The sequence below is a fragment of the Meriones unguiculatus genome, chromosome 6 (genome assembly GCF_030254825.1).
Source record: "Meriones unguiculatus strain TT.TT164.6M chromosome 6, Bangor_MerUng_6.1, whole genome shotgun sequence".
Lineage (NCBI taxonomy): Eukaryota > Metazoa > Chordata > Mammalia > Rodentia > Muridae > Meriones > Meriones unguiculatus.
In genome coordinates this window covers 34272816-34292807 of record NC_083354.1, presented here as the reverse complement: position 1 = coordinate 34292807, position 19992 = coordinate 34272816, and the positions used below count along the sequence as shown (strand labels likewise).

Genomic DNA, 19992 nt, shown 5'->3' with positions numbered 1-19992 from the left:
GGGACGGAACAGAAAGCGGCTCCCGTGTCCCGAAGGCCAGGAAGCCGGCGGAAGGTGTGCGCTCCCCAACCCTGCCCTGATTTGCATCCTCGGGGACCCGCGCCTTTCTGCAAGCAGGGAGCTTGCAGAGACGTCTGCACGGGCCTCTAGGACCTGCTCCCGCCAAAGGAGCAGGAATGACTCCTACTGTCTAGGCTGTAAACCCGGTTCGAAGACTTCAAACCCATTTCTCTTCCAACCTCTAAACACCGGGATTGAGTCTTACAGTGAGATGGAGGTTGCCCGAAGAAACTTAAAAAGCACCAGACTAACAGTAACAACCAAACAAGCTAGGAGGAAAAAGAAACTTGCAGGCAGCTCGATCCAATTAATAAATGCTTAATTGAATTAGTGTCACCTCTACCAGCCAATAGCAAAGGTCCCTAGCTATGGGGCTGCCAAGCCCCTCCCTGGCAGCGCGTATATAAGCAGCCAGCCACGGCCCGCAAGTTTCCAAGCAGTCAAGTAGGGCCTAGGCAGAGCCAGCAGAGAGGCGAGGGCTGCTTGCTAAATGGGAACTCCAAGCTAAGGCCTCTTCCTCCCTGGGGCGAGTGCAGGGGTCCCGAGAGGCTAGACAAGGAAGGAAGGAAGGAAGAAAAGGCTGCTTGCTCAGTTTCCATCTCCCACCTACAGCCCCGGGTTCGTTCCCTTGCGGAAAAGACGCTGGATTCGGGGGTCGAGCCGAGGCCGCCCCTGCAGGTCCGCAGGTGGGTAGCCCGGGCGAGGGAGGAAGGGGACGTTACCTTTCCCTCGGAAGAGGGCGCTGGCTCCCCCAGCCGGCCTTTATAACCAGGCCGCGGGAGGCGAGGAGGCAGCCGGCTGCCGTCTGCGATTGGCAGAAGCATGCAGTTAGGAGAGCAGCTCCTGGTGAGCTCCGTGAACCTGCCGGGCGCGCACTTCTACTCGCTGGAGAGTGCTCGCGGAGGAGGAGGAGGCGGAGGAGGGGGAGGTGGCGGGAGCGTCAGCCTCCTCCCCGGCGCTGCCCCCTCGCCCCAGAGGCTGGACTTAGACAAAGCGCCCAAGAAGTTTCCGGGCAGTCTCCCGTGCCAGGCGGGGAGCGCGGACCCGGCAGGTGCCGGCGCGGGCGCCCCCGCGGCCATGCTCAGCGACGCGGACGCCGGCGACACCTACAGCAGCGCCTCGGCCGTGGCCAAGCCCGGGCCCCCGGACGGCCGCAAGGGCTCGCCGTGCGCCGAGGACGAGCTGCCCCCCGCCGCCCCCGCCGCGGCCGCCGCGCGCTACTCCATGGACAGCCTGAGCTCCGAGCGCTATTACCTGCCGTCGCCGGGCCCGCAGGGCGCCGAGCTCGCCGCGCCCTGCTCGCTCTTCCAGTACCCGGCGGCGGCCGGAGCGGCCCACGGATCCGTGTACCCCGCGTCCAACGGCGCGCGCTACCCCTACGGCTCCATGCTGCCCCCCGGTGGATTCCCCGCCACCGTGTGCCCGCCCGCGAGGGCGCAGTTCGGCCCTGCCGCGGGCTCGGGCAGCGGCGCCGGGGGCGGCGGCGGCGGCGGCGGGGCCGGAGGCCCGGGCTCCTACCCCTACGGCCAGGGCTCCCCGCTCTACGGGCCGTACGCCGGGACCGCGGCGGCTGGCTCCTGCGGAGGACTCGGGGGCCTGGCAGTGCCGGGCTCCGGCTTCCGCGCCCACGTCTACCTGTGCAACCGGCCCCTGTGGCTTAAATTCCACCGGCACCAAACCGAGATGATCATCACCAAACAGGGCAGGTGAGCGCGGCGTGGAGGGGGCCAGGGCGCCGGGGCGAGGGAGTCGTGCCCGCTCACTGCGCTCTGCTCGGGGTGTCCAAGCGCGCGCCGGGAAAGGGGACGTCGCAGCTCAGCGCACACCTGTGGCTTGGGCTCCCGGCCCAAATGACTCTCCCCTCCAGTCACCCTTACCGGGACTGACGACCAGGAGGATGCCGAGTTGGGGTTTGGGGAATGGACCCCTGAGAGCGGAGCTGCCTGACCCGCTGGCTCCTGGGTTTGCGCTTGGCGGGCGGCGAGGATGGGGAAGAGGGTTTGAGCTGGCTGCGGCCTGAGCACAAGTGCTTGAAACTCGGTCATTCGAAGCTCCTTGGTGGGGCGCTTCTGTGAGAAGAGCCAAGCGAAGTCGGGTTTGAGCTGGTGGGTGGGTAGACAGTTGCTGGGGCCAGATGATTGGCCGGGGGTGAGGGGTGCTTGCGGGGAAGGGACCAGAAAGTTCCCGCATACCATCGAATTGCCAACAGCTACTTGTGGAGGAAGCGAGGAGTGTGTACTGGGAGACAGGAACCCAAAGAAGACTGTATGTGTGCGTGTGTGTGCGTGTGTGTGTGTGTGATCTGTGCCTTTAAAAATAATTTTCGACATTCCAGGAAGAAAATTAATAGGCATCTGAAAGATCAGAGAGTTTGAGTGGACGGAAGTCTCGGGAGCACGTGAATTAGGGAAAATACTAATTTGGAGACCGTTCCAAAAATTGTCAATTTTTAAGCCATTTCCGTAGTTTCGGGCCCAATTACCCATTTGGGATGTTTTCTTGTTTTTTGGTTGGTTTTGTTGTTGCTTATTGCAGTTTTCTAGCGTGTCCAGGGGGACCAGGGCGTATCCCTAGGGTCCCTACTTAAATCATTTCCTCTGGTTCTGTCTTGCACAGGCGCATGTTTCCTTTCTTGAGCTTCAACATAAACGGACTCAATCCCACGGCCCACTACAACGTGTTCGTGGAGGTGGTTCTGGCCGACCCTAACCACTGGCGCTTCCAGGGGGGCAAGTGGGTGACCTGCGGCAAAGCGGACAATAATATGCAGGGTGAGGAGACCGGACGCCTACCCCTGCAAGCATTCGGAGCTTTAGTACTGGCCCGGCCGCGTTCAAATCGAGGACCTCAGCCCCAGCTGGGGCCTGGAGGCCTTAGCTTGAGGAGCTGCCTTCTGCTGACCGGGAGAAATTTGTTCTGTCATTTTTCCTGTTTCCCATTACATATCAAACCTTCACCTTGACCCTACCAGGCTGTGTTTGAGAAACGAATCGTCTAATGAGGTTCTGGGTTTGGCGAAAAGTTCCTGGCAAACGTTCCTGGCGTTTTAGTATTCTCTTGAGAAAACCCAGGCCACCTTTAACTTAACCTATAAAAGCAAAGCATTCGCTGAGGCACTTCCCTTCCAGTTTTAGAAGGCCTCAAATTAACAGCCGAGAGCCATCTCCTCTGCCTCTGTTTTCGAGTTTGGAGAGGCTGGTGATAGCAGAGCCTTGATTAAGGAAGGCTGGAAGCACCCTGGAGCGGGTAACTGGAGTCCCGCAGCGATCCACTGATCCACTGATTTCTGCCAGCCGGCTGTGTTCCCCCCGCCCCCCCTCCCCACCCCCAGGCTGCTGCTGCAGCTCTGAGCCTAGCTAAGGGACATCCTCCCCAGCCAGTCACCAAAGCGCCCTGTCCGTGTAAAAAGCTTACCTCTCCTTTCCTTTCCTCTCAGGCAACAAAATGTATGTCCACCCAGAATCTCCTAACACTGGCTCCCACTGGATGAGGCAGGAGATTTCCTTCGGGAAGTTAAAGCTCACCAATAACAAAGGCGCAAACAACAACAACACACAGGTAGCGAGACCGGAAGGGTGGGTGTCTTGGGGGTGGGCTCCTGGAGAGCCCAAACTTCTGTCACTGTGCTTAATTAATATTTGCAGCTGTGACTCCGCTCACCTTAAAATTTTCTATTTATGCATTTTACCTTTGTTGTTTGTACTTTCTTGCTACTAGACATAGAAATATCAAAACTTGGGAGGGACTTCGGGGGCCAAAAAGGAAGGGATGTTTACAAATACACACACTCCGGTTTTTGCTTTGTTTGGCTTGGGGAGTAGGTCTCCTATGTGTTGTAGGCCGGATCTTCTGTATGGGGTGGCAGTCTCGGGATCTGCAGTAACAGGGGTGCTCTGTCACTCCAGGGTCAGCGTTAGGACTTTGGGTTTCAGACGTCTTAAAAATGGAACGAAAAGGAGAGCTGTCGCTCTCAGAACGCAGTTTGTTGAAATCTACTTTTCGGGCCTTCTCGGTCTGGTTTCCAGATGATAGTGCTGCAATCTTTGCACAAATACCAGCCCCGGCTGCACATCGTGGGAGTGACGGAGGATGGCGTGGAGGACTTGAACGAGCCTTCCAAGACCCAGACCTTCACCTTCTCGGAGACACAGTTCATTGCAGTGACTGCCTACCAAAACACCGATGTGAGTGTCCCGGCAGGCGGAGGCTGGCAGGCCGGGTCTAGCAGGACAGAGCTCTCACTGACTGTTCTTCTCCCTGTCTAGATCACTCAGCTGAAGATCGACCACAACCCCTTTGCCAAAGGCTTCCGGGACAACTATGACTCGTGAGTACTGCTCTTTCACACTCACGCGTCATCTCTCTGTGAGAGGCAGACCCTCATCTCCCAGGCTGCCTGCAGCTTGCAGTGGAGTTGAGATGACCTTGAACTCACCATCTTCCTGCCTCCATCTCCCTAGCGCCTTGTCCACAGGCATGGACTGCCATGCCCAGGCTTCGTGAGTGCTAGGCTCTCATTCCGTCGACTGAGTCTCATCTTCAACCCTGTTTGCTGGGTCACGGTCACCTTTGAACAGGAAATGAATCACCATTTCTCTGAGGACATATTTAGTATGACATTTTATATTTGGGATTTTTTTTTTTGGTTCCTATTTTCATGTTCATTTTTGCTGACACACACACACACACACACACACACACACACACACCTGGGATTGAACTCAGGGCCTTATACATGCAAGGCAAGCACTCTACGATTGAGCTGTATCCCCAGACATGTTTTTGTATATATCGGCCTTGAGCAATCTTGCTTTAAATTTTTTTAAACAGGTTTTGTTTTTATTCTAAAGAATGTTCAAGGTTTAAACATTGAATTCCCTTTTCTTTTCTACATTTTAAACAGAGATTTGAAATTTTTAGAACCTACATTATTTATGTCCATTCTTTTTCCATTTGATCCAGCATTTCCTCCTTCCTTCCTTCCTTCCTTCCTTCCTTCCTTCCTTCCTTCCTTCCTTTTTTGGTTTTTTGAGGCAGCATTTCTCCATGTAGCTCTTGCTGTCCTGGAACTTTTTCTGTAGACCAGGCTGGTCTTGAACTCATAGATCCACCAGCCTCTGCCTCCTCAAGTGTTGGGATTAAAGGGGCACGCCACTACCTCCAGGCCCAACCTTTTCTTTTTTTCTTTTTTAAATAAAAGTTTTAGCTGGGTGGTGGTGGCGGCGAACACCTTTGAACCCAGCACACAGGGAGGCAGAGGCAGGCATATTTCTGTGAGTTCTAGGCCAGCCTGATCTAGAGAATGAGTTCCAGGACAGCCAAGGCTACACAGAGAAACCCTGTTTAGAAAAATCAAAAAAAAAAAAAAGTTTTATTCTTGTTTTAATTATGTGTTTGTGTCTCTGTGTGGGTATGTATGCTCTGTGTGGGTATGTGAGTGCCAGCAGGCCAGAGGTGTCAGGGTCCTTGGAGTTAGGGGTAGTTAGGGGTAGTTGTGTGCTTCCAAAAACCTCCGCCTCTGCATAAGCAGTTCCGGACCTCCAGCTCCTGACCCAACTGTCCAAAAGATCGCCAGCAGATTTCCCCCTCCTGTTACGTTGTGAGAGGAAAAGCCTGACGTGGGTTTTCACAACACTGAGAAAGCGTGGGTTTTCACAACACTGAGAAGCAGGGCCCTGCTTCTTGAGATGCAGTTAGGCTGCTGAGTTGCCTCCCTGGCGTTCAGTCCACCACCCTGATGAGGAAGGAGCGCTGCTCCTACTCCGAAGATGTTTGAGCACACGAGAAGTAGATTTTTGGTATTTATTTCTTTAGAGATAGGCCGGCCTCAGATCAAACTGGCTGTGTAGCGCCAACGACCTTTAACTTCTGACCGCCTGCTGCCACCTTCCCAGTGCTGGGATTACAGGCCTTTGCCACCATGCCTGGTTTATGTAGATCTAGGAAAGAACCCAGGCCTGTGTCCGTGCTGACAAGGTCTATCTCCACAGATCCTGATTTTTCCATAACGAATAGCTGACCCCTGGGATGAAACTCTTGGGGAGTGGGCAATCCACTCTACTCTCCTGTGCAGCCCAGCAGCCTGCTCGGCTCAGACAACCGGCATGACAAGGCTCTAGTTTCTGGGAGGCAGTTTGTTTGGGAATAACATGAGGGTTGTTTTGTTTAAGTGTCTCTCTTTGTATTGTAGCATGTACACCGCTTCAGAAAATGACAGGTTAACTCCATCTCCCACGGATTCTCCTAGATCCCATCAAATTGTCCCTGGAGGTCGGTACGGCGTTCAAAACTTCTTCCCGGAGCCCTTTGTCAACACCTTACCTCAAGCCCGATATTATAATGGTGAGAGAACCGTGCCACAGACCAACGGCCTCCTTTCACCCCAACAGAGCGAAGAGGTGACCAACCCTCCCCAGCGGTGGCTTGTCACACCCGTCCAGCAACCTGTGACCAACAAGCTGGATATCGGTTCCTATGAGTCTGAGTACTCCTCCAGTACCTTGCTCCCATATGGGATTAAGTCCTTGCCCCTCCAGACATCCCATGCCCTGGGCTATTACCCTGATCCAACCTTCCCTGCAATGGCAGGGTGGGGAGGCCGAGGCGCCTATCAGAGGAAGATGGCAGCTGGACTGCCATGGCCATCCAGAATGAGTCCCCCCGTGTTCCCCGAAGATCAGCTTGCCAAGGAAAAAGTGAAAGAAGAAATCAGCTCCTCCTGGATAGAGACCCCTCCCTCCATCAAGTCTTTAGACTCCAGTGATTCCGGAGTGTACAACAGTGCTTGCAAGAGAAAGCGCCTGTCTCCTAGCACCTCCAGCAATGGGAATTCGCCCCCCATAAAGTGTGAGGACATTAACGCCGAGGAGTACAGTAAAGACACCTCAAAAGGCATGGGGGCATATTATGCTTTTTACACAACTCCCTAAGGAGTTATTTTAACCTCTAACTTTTTCCAGATGGGCCTGGTGGTGTTTTGTTGTTTTCTTTGCCTAGGTTACCAAAAAGACTTTTGCCTTCCACCTTTGGTGTACCGTGTTTTGTGCAATTCTCTGAGAGAAGGTGCCAAAGCTTTGCACTGAAGCAGGTAACGCACTGAAGCAGACCTAGCGAACGGAGGACCCGGGAGTGTTTAAGGTTCCAAGGTTGTTCAAGGTGCTGGATTTATTCATGGGAAACAAGAAACATTCAGAAAAAGCAGGGCATGAAGATCGAATGGCCGGTGCTATCAACTGAGAAAGAAAGAAAGAAAGAAAAAAAAAAGACAAAAACCTTTGGCTCTCATTTCTGCTTGTAACTCTTTAGGCAGACAGCAGCCTAAGGTTAAGGTACTTTTGCTTCAGGAAGAGAAGAGTTGGGCCTTGACTTACAAGGGCTGCCTCTTCACAGGTAACTTCCGCCAGCAGCAAAAGAGGCTGGGCCTGAGAGTCAAGGGAAAAAAAAAAAAAACTTATGTGAAGGTGGCTAGCTAGTCTTAGCTAGTCTTAACCAATAAATCATTTGTTATAGGAATGGCCCAGTGTTGCTGGGATGACCTGTAGAAACCAGACGGATTGGAAAGAAAGGGAGAATTTAGGTGTACAGTTGTGTGTTAGACACCGTAGAATAACCTGGAACACATCGTACAAATTCGGCTGCCTGGCATCAGATAAAACAATGTCAAGTTGGTGCTTTGGCTCTGTAAAGAATTTGCAGAAACAACCGCAGGGTTAAGAGGAAGGCTTCATGTCTTGGGGGTATTCTGTCCACTTAAGTACTCAGCCACCTCTGAACTCACTTCAGCCCCGCTTAAGGACCAAGCCCTGCTTAATCCTCTTTCCTTGCTCATCCCTACTTCCCCCTTCAGTAAATGTGAAAAAACTGCAGTCTGCCGCCACAGTTCCTATAGGCTTTTTAGAGATCCTGGATTTTTATGTACAGTTGTAAGTCATTTTTAATAAATGTGGTTCAATAAGGGAACGGGTATAGCTCTGTCTTCTGTACTGTGGATTTTACTTATCGGTTGTTTCCTTCTGGCCTTTTCCAGAGTGAACAGCGTGAGCCCCTCTGCCTCTCTCTCTCCACACACCTTGCTTGCCCCTTTAGAGAAGGCTCTAGAAACTTAACTCGATACTGTGATCTGAGTGTTGGGCAGGGGCTGCTTCTGTTTCTTTCCCCTACCCCACAGCAAAGCTGAATGGGATCTACTTCCTTGCCCCACTAAGAAGTGTGGACAATGGGTGTTGGCTGGGGGGGTGGGGTAGAGAGGGAGTGTTTGCCCTGGGGCTGTAAGATTGCGCTCTGAGGGCGGAATCCCAGCTTCCCACCCTCCGCCTCTGGCCTTAGTCATTTAGTTCTTTTCCTGGGTTTACTTTAGGCAACCAGTTCCTAGACCCACGTAGGCACCTGGGAAGCCCCGCGGCCGTTTGAGCGCCTACGAGTTCCGGGTCCCTTAAGCACCGCAGGGGCGCGATGTTCGAGCACCCTATAGCGCCCATCTGCGGTTTTCCGAGGCTGGTGGGGCTGCTGTGTTCGCTCGCCCTACCCTTAGCTAAATTTCCTCCTGCACTCTGGAGGCGCAGGCTAGCACCGGGCGCCACAGTCACAGAGCAGCCTTCCGTTTGCCCGGTGCGCCGCAGCCCTGCAAACAGCCTGGACAGCTGTGCCGCGCTTCGGTTAGGAACGCGGGGTGGCGAAGGGCATCCCAGGCCCTCCCCGGACCCTAGGTGTGCGGAAGACTAAGCAGTCAGGCAGAGAGGGCCCTCCCCGCCCCCTGCCAGACGTCCCGCCGGGCTATCTGCAGACGGCTTAAAGCCCAGCTTGCAAGCCCTAGGAGCCCCCTCCCACCCCGGGTTAAAGGTCTGGCTGGGAGGGTCATTCTAACTGCGGAGCGCGGAAATGCAGCTGCTAAGAGGATTAGCTGTGGGGAGGCAAGCAATCAGCCGGGGCCTCCTCCCCTTCTGCGCCCAATTAAGGCGGCCAGAAGATATACCTGAACTGCGGACCGTCTCTCATGTCCTTCAAACTTCTGGGGCCAGAGGCCTCCGTGCACCGCCATGAACTTGGGGACCCTACTAACTGCATTTCCCAGCCTGCCTGCTCAAAACCCTTCGGCAAAGCGGTCGCGACTCTTACAGCCAGGTGTGTGTGTCCTTTCTAGAGATTTGCTTTTCGGCGGGTGTTTGTGTGGGCAGCAGACTGGGGAGAGAGACGCATAGTTGGCCCAGCCCACTCAGCAGCAACATACTGAACCCACGTCCAACGGCTGGGTACCCGGAGTGGCAAACGACGCTCTGCTGTCCCCGTCCTCTAGAAGGAAAAAAAAAAAAAAATTGCTAATCGCACACCGGGATGAAGAGGACTCTGGCCCTAGTCTATTTCAAGTCCTGTATATTTTTGCACCGTACAGTAAAAAGAATCCGGTCCTTGTGAAAAGTCCCTCACAGTGTTTAATAGAAAAGTAAATGGCTGAGTGGCCCCAATTAACACCTTGTGATAAGGCATTCCTAAGATGGAGTGTCAGACACCAAATTGTGAAGAGATGTATCTAATTAATCTTCCTAGGATGACACCGATAAACAAGCCCCCATTTAAATAAAGATCAAGGGTTGGGAGCCCGCTCGGCGTGTTTACATTCCCCACCCGGGCCCGGCGCGCTTTTGCGTGGGCGCGGGCCGTCCTCCCGCGCAAGGCGGAGGCAGAAGCTGGGGAGGGGGCGGCGGGGGTCTGCCCGCCCGCCCAAGTTCACTCGTCCTCAGCTCGTGCCACAAACAACACCGCTTACTTCAACAAACTGCAACGGAAGAGTAAAAATCGGCACAAACCCCAGAATGATTCGTGGTTGGAAATATGTCTTCATTGCCAAACACTGTGGTTTTCGAGATTAAAGGGAAAGGTAGAAAAAGCAAGTCAACAATCCCCGTATTAATTTTTTTTTTTTTTTTGCTTTGGGGAAAATTTGGAGCAGGACCTCCCTCCCTCGTCCCGGTGCGATGCAGGTTTTTCTATGCTGCGGCGCCAAAGCCAAGAATTGCTGGGGGGGGTGAGGGGGTGGGGTCCTGAGCCTGTGTGCAGGGAGTCTCCGATGCTGGGGAGGAAAACAGGGAAGGGTGGGAAGAACCCGAAAAGAACTTGGGGTGCAAGGAGAAAGCTGCTCGTTAGCCGGCCTTCACCCTGACGGGCGCTGGGGTGCGCCTGGAGCCGGGTCACTGCAGTAGTTTATGCCCCCAACCCTCCAGAGATGCTGAGGCTCCAAATTTCCTCCTTTCTAGTTAAGCTTTAAGCCCGAATAAAGGAGGCCGGCTCCAGGGCTGCCTGGACGGGGCTGGCGGGTAGGGGTGGGGGAGCGGAGACGCTGCAAAGCGGAGGGAGAAGGGGAGGGGACGAGAGGGAGACCAGCGAGTAGGGCCCTATCCCTGCCGGCGGCGAGCGGGGACGTCCCGGGACCCCACGCGCTGTGCCGCGGGTAGGGCCCAGGGAGGCCGGCATCTCGCGCGTCCCGACGTCGCTCCCTCTGCTTCCCGGGACGCACCGCCGACTGGGAGATTTCCACACGACCCGCAGACTTTAAAAGTCGCGGTTAAGAGAAAAAAATAAAACAACCTAAAGACAAAAACAACCCGTGCTGCCGCGCCCGAAGGAACCCCCCCACCCCAGACACTCCCAGGCCTCAGGTCCGCAGGTCCCACGGGAGAGCGTCGTGCTGGGCGGGGACGGGACCCCTGGCCTCCCGCGCTCTGCTGGCACCGCCGCCCGCCTGAGCGAGCCCAGGGTGGGCTTCAGAGTGGCTCAGCGCTCACGCTGGGCGAGTGGTTCCGGCCCGCTCGTGTGACGTGCAGACACCTTCTCTTCCCTTTGCTTTCTCCTTGTCCTTCCTTTCATTTTTGGTTTGCTGTGCGTCTCTCTTATTTTTTTATTTTTATTTTTTTGAGACAGGGCCTTAAGCAGCCCAGGTTGTCCTTTAACTCGGCTCGGTAGCTGAGGATGACTTTGATCTTCCTGCTTCTCCTCTGTCTCTGTCTCTGTCTCTCTGTCTCTCTCTCTTTGAGGCAGGGTCTCATTCTAGAACACCCACTGACCTCAAGTTTCAGGCAGTCCTCCCGCCTCAGTGCCCGCGTGCTGGATTGCGGGGCGCGCCCCCCCTCGGGAGCCGCACACCCCTTCCGACCCGGTCATCCCATGGGTGGGGCGCACAGGAGCCGCTCTCCTAGCGGAGTCCGGTCCCCAGGGCGCTCCGCCCCACGTGGAGCTCCGAGGCGACGCCGGGGTCGCTGCTTATTTTGTTTAGGCTGCGCTCTCACCCCTACCCGCTTTCAAACACCCCAAACGTGCGCTTACAGAGCCGGATCTCGGGGTGTGGCTAGCTCCCTAGCTCGCTGCCCGGGCCGCTCTGGTGCCAGCCGCGGGTGCCCTCCGCCATCTGGTGGCCGCCGCGAGGAACGCTCTCCCAGCAAAACAGGGCTTCCCGCCCTTGCCCAGGGTCTGTATCTACTGTCTGCAGCGGGATGTAGGTGTCTTTGTTCACCCCAGCCTTACAGACTTCTTAGAGTCGGGAGGGAGCTGAGGATTTAGACTACAAGGCCAGCTCTCCTGGCTGCACTGTCCGCTGCTGCGTTTGTTTCCTCCTCTGTGACGCCGGGACTGGAATAAAAACAACAGCCACGAGTAGGTCTGAGGAGGAGAAAGACTGAGATCACAAAATCAAGCGCTTTATGAGATGGTACTGTTAAGTACCATCTTGTGGGCTTGTTTGTTTGTTTTCAGAGACAGGGTTTCAATCCGTGTAGCAGCCCTGGCTGTCCTGGAACTCGTCTGTAGACCAGGCCGACCTCGAACTCAGTGACTGCCTCTGCTTCCTGAATGCTGGGATCATAGGCGTGGCACCACCATGCCCGGATTTAATTACTAGTTTTCTTTACAGCAGTAGTCATTACTGGATGGTAACTGCACAGACTAATGGATTTCACTGTGATGTTTCCATACATACATATATTATAGCGCTTTGGCCATGACACCCTCCCAACGCCACGGTTTTTCTCTCTTGCCCCCTCACCCAGTACCCCTTCCCTAAAGAGACCTTGTGCTCTCCTCAGGCCACTTTGCTTTGTTTTTGATCCTAGCTTCTGCATGTGAGAGGAAGCATGAGAGCCGTGTCTTTCTGTATCCGGTTTATTTTCCTTCATACAGTGGCCTCTGGTGCCAACCAATTCCCTGTAAATGACATGCTTCCTTCTTCATGCCTGAATAGCTCCGCGTGTGTAAACACATCATACTTTTCTTGCCAGCTAATCTGTTGCTGGATGCCTAAGCTGATCTTATGGCTACTGTGAATGGAGCAATGAGAGCTGCAGATACACAGGTATCTATTTTGAGAAAAGATTATTTTTATTTTTGTGTATAAATGTTTACCTACACATATCAATGTGTACCATGCGCATGCTTGTTGCCCACAAAGGCCAACAGACGGAAGCAGATCCCTGGGAGCTGGGGCTGCAGGTGTTCGTGAGCCACCTGATGTGGATGCGGGGAGCAGAACTGGGTTCTCGCCACGAGCAGCAAGCGTTCTTAAGCACTCAGCAATTGCTCCAGCTCCCCAGCCAATGTAACTTTTTATGAATGTAAGATCTTACACAATTAGGGGTCTTCTGGGTCCTTCTGCTTCAGAACTACTGATATGGACATTATATAGAAAAAAGAATCTCATCCTGGTGTTTGAAAGCCTTCACACATACATACACACACGCAGACTTTTAATGCATGCATGTGCCTCTGGAGGAGCCTCGCCTGCCTGTGTTTCAGAATTGCTTTCAGAAGCATTTTCATAATAGAGTGTATTTATAACTTAGGAGCGCAATGCAGAGAGTGATTGACAGAAACTGCATGGTAATTGGAAACTTTATCATCCCAAGTTTCCTCCGAAAGCAATCTTCTCTCGGGCTGTGAATCTTCTGCAGAGCTGTGTTTAATAAACGTTCCTGTAAGCCTTCTTACAGTTGCGCATATTTGCATCTCCTGCCTATACAGAGGGTGGCGGGGAAAGGAGACGTGAGCCTGGTAGCGCAGAGCTTTAGCAATCCCAACTGCCCTTACAGACGTGTTTCGAACCCTGAACACAGGCCCCAAATGAGCAGTATAAGGAAGGTGGCTATGATGATTGGCTTTCCTTGCCAGTTTGATACAACCTAGAATGATCTGGGGAGAGAATCTCGATGAGGGACATTAGGTTGGCCTGTAGACAAATCCGTGAGGGATTTTCTTAATTAAGTTTATGGATAAGAGACTACCCAGCCCACCGTGGTAGCATGGTTCCTTAGGAGCCACCCCTCCTCCATAAAACTGAATGAAAGTGGAGAAACAGCTGAGCACGAGCACGTGAGCACCCACACACCTACTTCTCCCTGACCTCTCACTCAAGCTCCCACCGCTGCGACTTCCCACAAGTAAGCTGCAATGAGCCCTTTCTTCTCCAAGTTGCATTATGCCAGCGTATTTTAACACCGACGCAGTAATGCAATTAGGACAGGTTCAATTCCCAACACGCCGATGGCAGCTCACAGCCATCTGTATCTCCTGTATCAGGGTGTCCAACACCTTCTTTGGCCTCCCCAGGCATTAGGCGAGCTTATGGTACATGCAGACAAAACACATGGGGAAAAAAAATGAACTCAAGCCAGGAGTGGTAGGACACACCTTTAATACTAGCACTGGGAGGCAGAAGTAGGTAGATCTCTGTGAGTTAGAGCTAGCCTGGTCTACATATCAGTTCTGGGCTAGCCAAAGCTACATGGAGAGGCCCTAGAGAGAGGCAGACGTGGAAACTCAAGGTCTGGTAAGAAGGTCTGCTGAGGAAAGACACCTGCCCCTCAAGCCGGGCAACCCGAGTTCTCAGTTTACAGCTATTTACTCACGGTATGAAATACAGAGTTCCAGCTTGCTGCATCTCATGGCTTACGCCGAGGGGTCTGACATCTTTCTGGCAGGCTTGGCTGTAAGTATTTGTCTTTATCCTCTGGCAGCTTTGATAGCCTTTCTTTGCTTGGTAGTTCTGGCATTTTAATTTTCCCTTTCCTCCCTTTGGAATGGTGATGTGTACAGCCTGTGCCACTGTCTATTGGAAGTACACGCTCTGCTTTTTCAGTTAGATTTTACAGAGGAGTACACTTAAGAGACTGCCTAAGTCTCAGAAGAGGCTTTGAACCTTGGACTTTTAAACAGTGCTGATACTGTGATAAAATGTGGGGACTGTTGGGACTGTGATATGGCTACAAGCCAGTGGGGGCAGGCAGTGGAATGTAGTTATTTGAATACAAACAACTACATAGGGAGTAATGCTATAGTAGGAGGCATGGCCTTGTTGGAGTGGGTGTGGCCTTGTTGGAGGAAGTATGCCACTGGGGTTGGGCTTTGAGGCTTTAGATGCTCAAGTCAGGCCCAGTTTTACTCTGTTTTCCTGCTTCCTGCGGCTCAAGATGTGACCCTCTCAGCTTTCCCTCCAGCACTGTGTCTGTCTGCGTGTTGCCATATCGATGATAATAGATTAAACCTCTGAACTGTAAGCCAGCCCCAATTAAAGGTTTTCTTGTGTAAGAGTTGTCATGGTCATGGTGTTGCTTAATTGCAATAAAAACCTTAATTAAAGTCAACCAGGCTGGCCTGGAACTCACAGAGATATTCTGCCTCTGCCGAGTGCTGGGACTAAAGGTGTGTCAAACTGGCTCAGTTTACAACATGGCTGTGTTTATTTGAACTTCGAGGTGCTTCTTCTACTTGTACACCTGGGTCTGTCCCTCCGTCTGGCAAATGTCTATTGTAATCTCACTGAACAGCTTCTAACTTTAGCTTTTCTTCTTTTACCCCACTCATTCTTAGATTTGATCTCTTGACATGTGTCAGAATTCTTTAAAGTTGTGGTCACCCTTGATTTCTTTTCTTTATTGTTTCTTAAATGCAGTATTTCCCTGCCCCAGTTATTCTGGTCTTTAAAGCTTTTTTTTTTTTAAGATTTATTTTTATTTTATGTGTAGAATTGTTTTGCTTGTGTGTATGTGCACCACATGCATGCAGTACTGACAGAGGCCAGAAGAGGGTGTCAGATTCCCCTGGAACTGAAGTTACAGACAGTTGTGAACCACTGTGTGGGTGCTGAGAACTGAATCCAGGTCCTCTGGAAGAGCTGCCAGTGCTCTTAATCTCTGAGCCATCTCCTTAACCTTCCTGATATTCTTTCTTCTACATGCTCTAAACTGTCAGCAATGCTCCAAACTGGCTTTTCTTTGGCTGACGGATTCACTTCCAGCGTCTCTGCTTTTGTTATTTGGTTTTTAGCTGTGTCCTTTGTGTTGTTGTTTACCAGTCATTTTGCTTACTTTGTCTCATGATCTCCTTACTGTGCCCACAATACACTTGTTTGAACCATCTTTAAAAAGTGGTCATTATTGTTGTTTGTATATTTGAAACAGGGTTTCTCTGTGTAGCCCTGGCTGTCCTGGAACTCCTATGTAGACCAGGGTGGTCTCGAGCTCACAGAAATCTGCCTGCCTCTACTGGGATTAAAGGCATGGGCTGTGCCACCACTTCTTGGCAACTGGTCACATTTTACAGTCTGGATTAGAATGGCTTATCCTTCATTTCAATCAGTTTATTATATTTGTTTTGATGGTTAGGGAATTTGGAGTGATCGGTTTCATGTTGGCTTGAGTTTTCTTTTTCTGTGTTTCTTTGTGCTATGACTTGGGCATCTATTGGGATGGCTATATCTGCCCACCCCCACAGTCTTTTTAACATTTAAAAATGTTTATTTACTGTATATGCGTGAGCCTGCACTACATAGCAAGGATGGAGGTCAGGATGCGGTTTGTGGGGGTTGGCTCTCTCCTTCCACTATGTGGGTCCTGGGGCTCAAACTCAGGTCATCAGGCTTGGTGGCAAGCACCTTAACCACTGAGCCATCTTGCTGCTGCCCCCATTAATTTTTTGTTTGTTTGTTTGTTTGTTTTATGTGGGTGGGTGTTTCCTCTGCTTGGAAATCTATGTACCACACATATGTCGGGGGCTATAGAGGACAGAAGAGAGAACTAGATCTGGACTGAAGTTACAGATGATTGTGAGCCATCATGTGGGTGCTGAGAATTGAACCTGGGTCCTCTGGAAGAGCAGCCAGTGCTTTCAGCCTCCAAGCTATCTCCTCAGCCCCCTATGTGGGTATTTTCTCTTTGGCTTACAATCTTCAGTACTATTTGGGGCATGGGGAGGGGAGTAGGAAGACAGCAGTAGTAAAAACAATGATTTGACATCAATCTAGGTATTAAAGTGCAGTAGGGCCTGGCTCAGGAGGTAAAGGTTCTTGTCATGCAGGCCTGACTACCTGAATTAAATCCCTGGAGCCCATGAGAAATTCTGTAATCCCAGAGAAGACGGCAGGTAGAGACAAGAGAACCTGTCAGAAGTTTGCAGACCAGCTAGCCTGGGGTGTATGAAGCAGAAGTGATGAGAGATCTGCCTCACCTAGGTGGAAGGCAAGATCTCTGACGGTTAGGCTGGAGAGATGCCTGGGAGATAGGCAGAAGTTAAGAGTTTTGGCTACTCTTTCAAAGGACCCAGGTTCAATTCCCAGGACCCACATAACAGCTAAGAACTTTCTGTAACTCCAGTTCCAGGGGATCTGACACCTTCACACACAGAGACAGACGTACAGGCAAAACAAGCAATATAAAAAATAAAAATAAAAAATTTAAAAATCCTTAAAAAGAGCCTCTGACCTTCACAGAAAGTTCTGTACACCTCCCCCACAGGAGATGAACAATTGTTTTTAAAGCTTACTAGAAAAGCAACTGGGTCCCTTGTTATATCCTTATAAAATCAGGTTGTCTCATTACCCAGTTGGGAGTTTTGGTTTTCCAAAGGTGAAGACAGCTAGGCCCCCCTTCCTGGTATGGGTGTGTTTTCCTAGTTGATCTTGACTGATGTGTGTGCACATTAGAGAACAGGTGTTGGGGAAAGAGAGGGTAAACACTGGACAAACAGACAGGCACCTCAGGGAAGGGAGATGGGGAGCAATGGCAGCATGATGATGTCTGTGAGTGCTTTTCTAGGCATCATTCTGACATCAGTTTCCTTTCACAGTGATGCCCTTTACCCTAGGGCAGAGGGTGGCAGGTATTCATACACAGAGAAAAGGTGAGGGGCAAAGAGAGGTGGTCTCCCTCATTGGATGCCGGGCAGTGCTGTTGTCCAGTTGTCTGGCAGTGTGCGTATCACATTCAGAGGGCTTGTTCCACAACAGAAACATCTTTATCTTGGAACAGACTGGGGGCAGTTTCTTTGGCTGCTTATGTCTGGATTAGGCCAGCTGCTGAGTTGTCACAGTTGGTGGTAGTTAGGGACTATTGTTAAATGTCAGTATTTTGTTCCTAGTCCCTTGGGAGGACAAACAAGTCCCACACATAATAGGAACAGATACAAGAGACACTGTCCTTTTCTATCAGAGACTGTTTGAGCCAGGAGCTGGTCTGGACACTCTGCATAACGGACTTTGAAATGGAGAAGAGCAGAATCCACTGTCTTTGCGAACTTCGAGACAGTAGCTTGCTCAGTATGTTTTCTGCAAGAGGTGATGTCATGAAAATGAAACCTAAGCCTCAGCGTGAAATGTGTGTGTGTGTGTGTGTGTGTCTGTGTCTGTGTCTGTGTCTGTGTCTCTCTGTGTGTGTGTGTGTGTATCGGAACATTGCATTCGTATCTGTGTAAGGATTAAGGTCCTCTGATCCAGACGGAGGATTGCACTGCATCTGCAGTAGGCAAATGCTGCTGAGGCTGAGGGATCTGGCCTGATGGGAAGTTCTAAAGTAAAGATGGCCATTGATCGCTATGGGTATTCCAGTCTCTGAAACTGAGGTCTCTGGGCAGGCCCACTTTGAAAGGTTGCAGGGAGCAGACTGTGTTGACAGCTGTTTAGGGGAAGGAATGTTGAAGATGCAGCTTGTCCTGGGTGTGGAGAGGGTGGAGCAGTTGTTTTTCAGGTGAGCCTAGTGAGGGGAGAGGAGGGTAGGGGAGGAGAGTGGAGGGGAGAGGAAGGGAGGAAAGGAGAGGAGAGCAGGAAGAAGGTGGGGCAGATGGGGACCAAATTGTCTGGATTATATAGTTATGAGCAAGTCCCACCCCTCTCTCTGTTCAGGGTAGAGGCCAGCCATGCCCTGCAAGCTAGGGACAGAAGGATGCTAGGAGAACCTGAAAGCTAGGGCCACCTTGGTCCAAAAGGCAGCTCAAGCCAGGCATAGTGGTGAAGGCCTTTAATCCCAGCACTCAGGGAGGCTGAGGCAGGAGAATCACTCTGAGTTCAAGGCCAGCCTCGTCTATAGCCAAGGCTACGTGGAGAAACCCTGTCCTGAAATAAATAAATGAATAAAAGGGCACCTTAGCCGCTTATCCTGGTCTGAAGTCCAACATCCCAGCCAACATTATATTGTTGATAATAAATGAATATTTGTCTATGACTGCTTCCTGCTGACACTGGGCGTCTTTACTCGGGGGGAGGGTATCCAAAGGCTGTGATGTTGGCCAAGTCTAGGGAAAAACAGGGCCCCCATTTCCCCTTTGGGTCCAAGTCAAGTCTGACTCTTTCACTAAAGCTGCATAAGCTTGGACTTTTTCTATCCTTAAAAAAAGTTTTCAGGAGCTGGAAAGATGGCTTAGAGGTTAAGAGCACTGGCTGTTCTTCCAAAGGTCAATTCCCAGAAACTGCATGGTTGCTCACAACCATCTCTAACTAGGTCTGGTGCCCTCTTCTGGTGTGCAGGTGTACATGCAGTCAGAATACCGTATAAATAATAGATAAAATAAGTCTTTAAAAAAAAAGTATTTAAGTGTGTGGGGTGTGTGCTTATGGATACAGGCACCACATGTGTGCCTGGCACCTTCAGAGGTCGCGACAGGCCTTGGAGTCCCTGAAACTGAAGCTCCAGCAGCTTGTGCTCCGCCATGTCTATGCCGGGATCCACATGGAACTCTGGATCCCCTGGAAGAGCAGCTGGTGAGTGCTCTGAGCTTCTGAGTCAGCTCTCCAGCCCTCTGTTTCTATAGTTAGCAGCCAAACCCCTCTTTAATATTAAGGGTTCTTAGATGTTGAAGAATTTATTTCCTGTGATGAGGAAAAATCAGTTTAGAAGGTTTTTTTTGTTTTGCTTTTTTTTTTTTTTTTTTTTTTTTTTTTACTGTTTTAGGATTACAGTTCAAGGTCAGCTTGAGCACCTTAGCAAAAACCTTGACTTCAAATAGAGAGATTTTAAATGAGACAGAGTTATAGCTCAGTGGTAGAACACATGCCTAAGGTGCATAAGGTCCAAGTTTACTACTTAGGAATGCCAGGACACAAACACACACACACACAGGGATGTACATGTGACGATATAGATACATATATATGCACATATATGGTGATGCTATTATTCAAATAAAAATGTATGTATACTAATACATATATGTATATATGTAGATATACATATATATATGTTCTCTGACCCTCAATTTTATTTTTACTTCAGAATGTTAATTTTATATGGCTTAGCAAAATATAGCTGGGAAGATAAATAAAGTGTTTGTCCCCAACAGAGGGACTGGGTAGCTGAAGGGTCGGTAGTGGTAACTTCTTTAATAGCTCTCATATATTTTATTACACCCTAAGATGCATTACCTCCTCCAAAGTTATTTTAACATGTTGAAGAAAACAGGGAAGTTATTTTTACCCCTGGAATTCATTTTTGGCCAAATGATAAGTACCTGTGTGTCTACGGATGCTTAGAGAAAAACCATGGAGTTGTTAGTGCCAGACAAGTTAACCTTGAACGGTGTCGCTAGCCAGGGGAACTGACGCTTTTCCGTTTTCTTTTCGTGTTTTTGTGCACTCTGACCATTCATAATGAGATGTTAGTACTTTCTCTTTTTTGCCAATATGGAGCT

At 51.0% G+C, this 19992-nt stretch overlaps 1 protein-coding gene across 4 annotated transcripts; it reads left to right on the top strand.

Annotated features, from left to right (window-relative positions):
- Positions 1-507: 507 nt before the first annotated feature.
- Eomes (eomesodermin) lies at positions 508-7408 on the top strand. Of its 4 annotated transcripts, none has more exons than XM_060385082.1 (7): positions 508-1766; positions 2677-2831; positions 3497-3618; positions 4086-4244; positions 4326-4387; positions 6308-6330; positions 6450-6682. In XM_060385082.1, exons 1-7 carry the CDS (start codon positions 883-885, stop codon positions 6536-6538), a joined length of 1494 nt encoding a protein of 497 aa, XP_060241065.1. In that variant the 5' UTR covers positions 508-882; the 3' UTR covers positions 6539-6682. The 4 variants fall into 4 exon arrangements, with proteins under 4 accessions (XP_060241065.1, XP_060241064.1, XP_021507898.1 ...); XM_060385081.1 differs by having other exon boundaries at positions 6251-6330; XM_021652223.2 differs by having other exon boundaries at positions 6308-7408.
- Positions 7409-19992: the final 12584 nt, after the last annotated feature.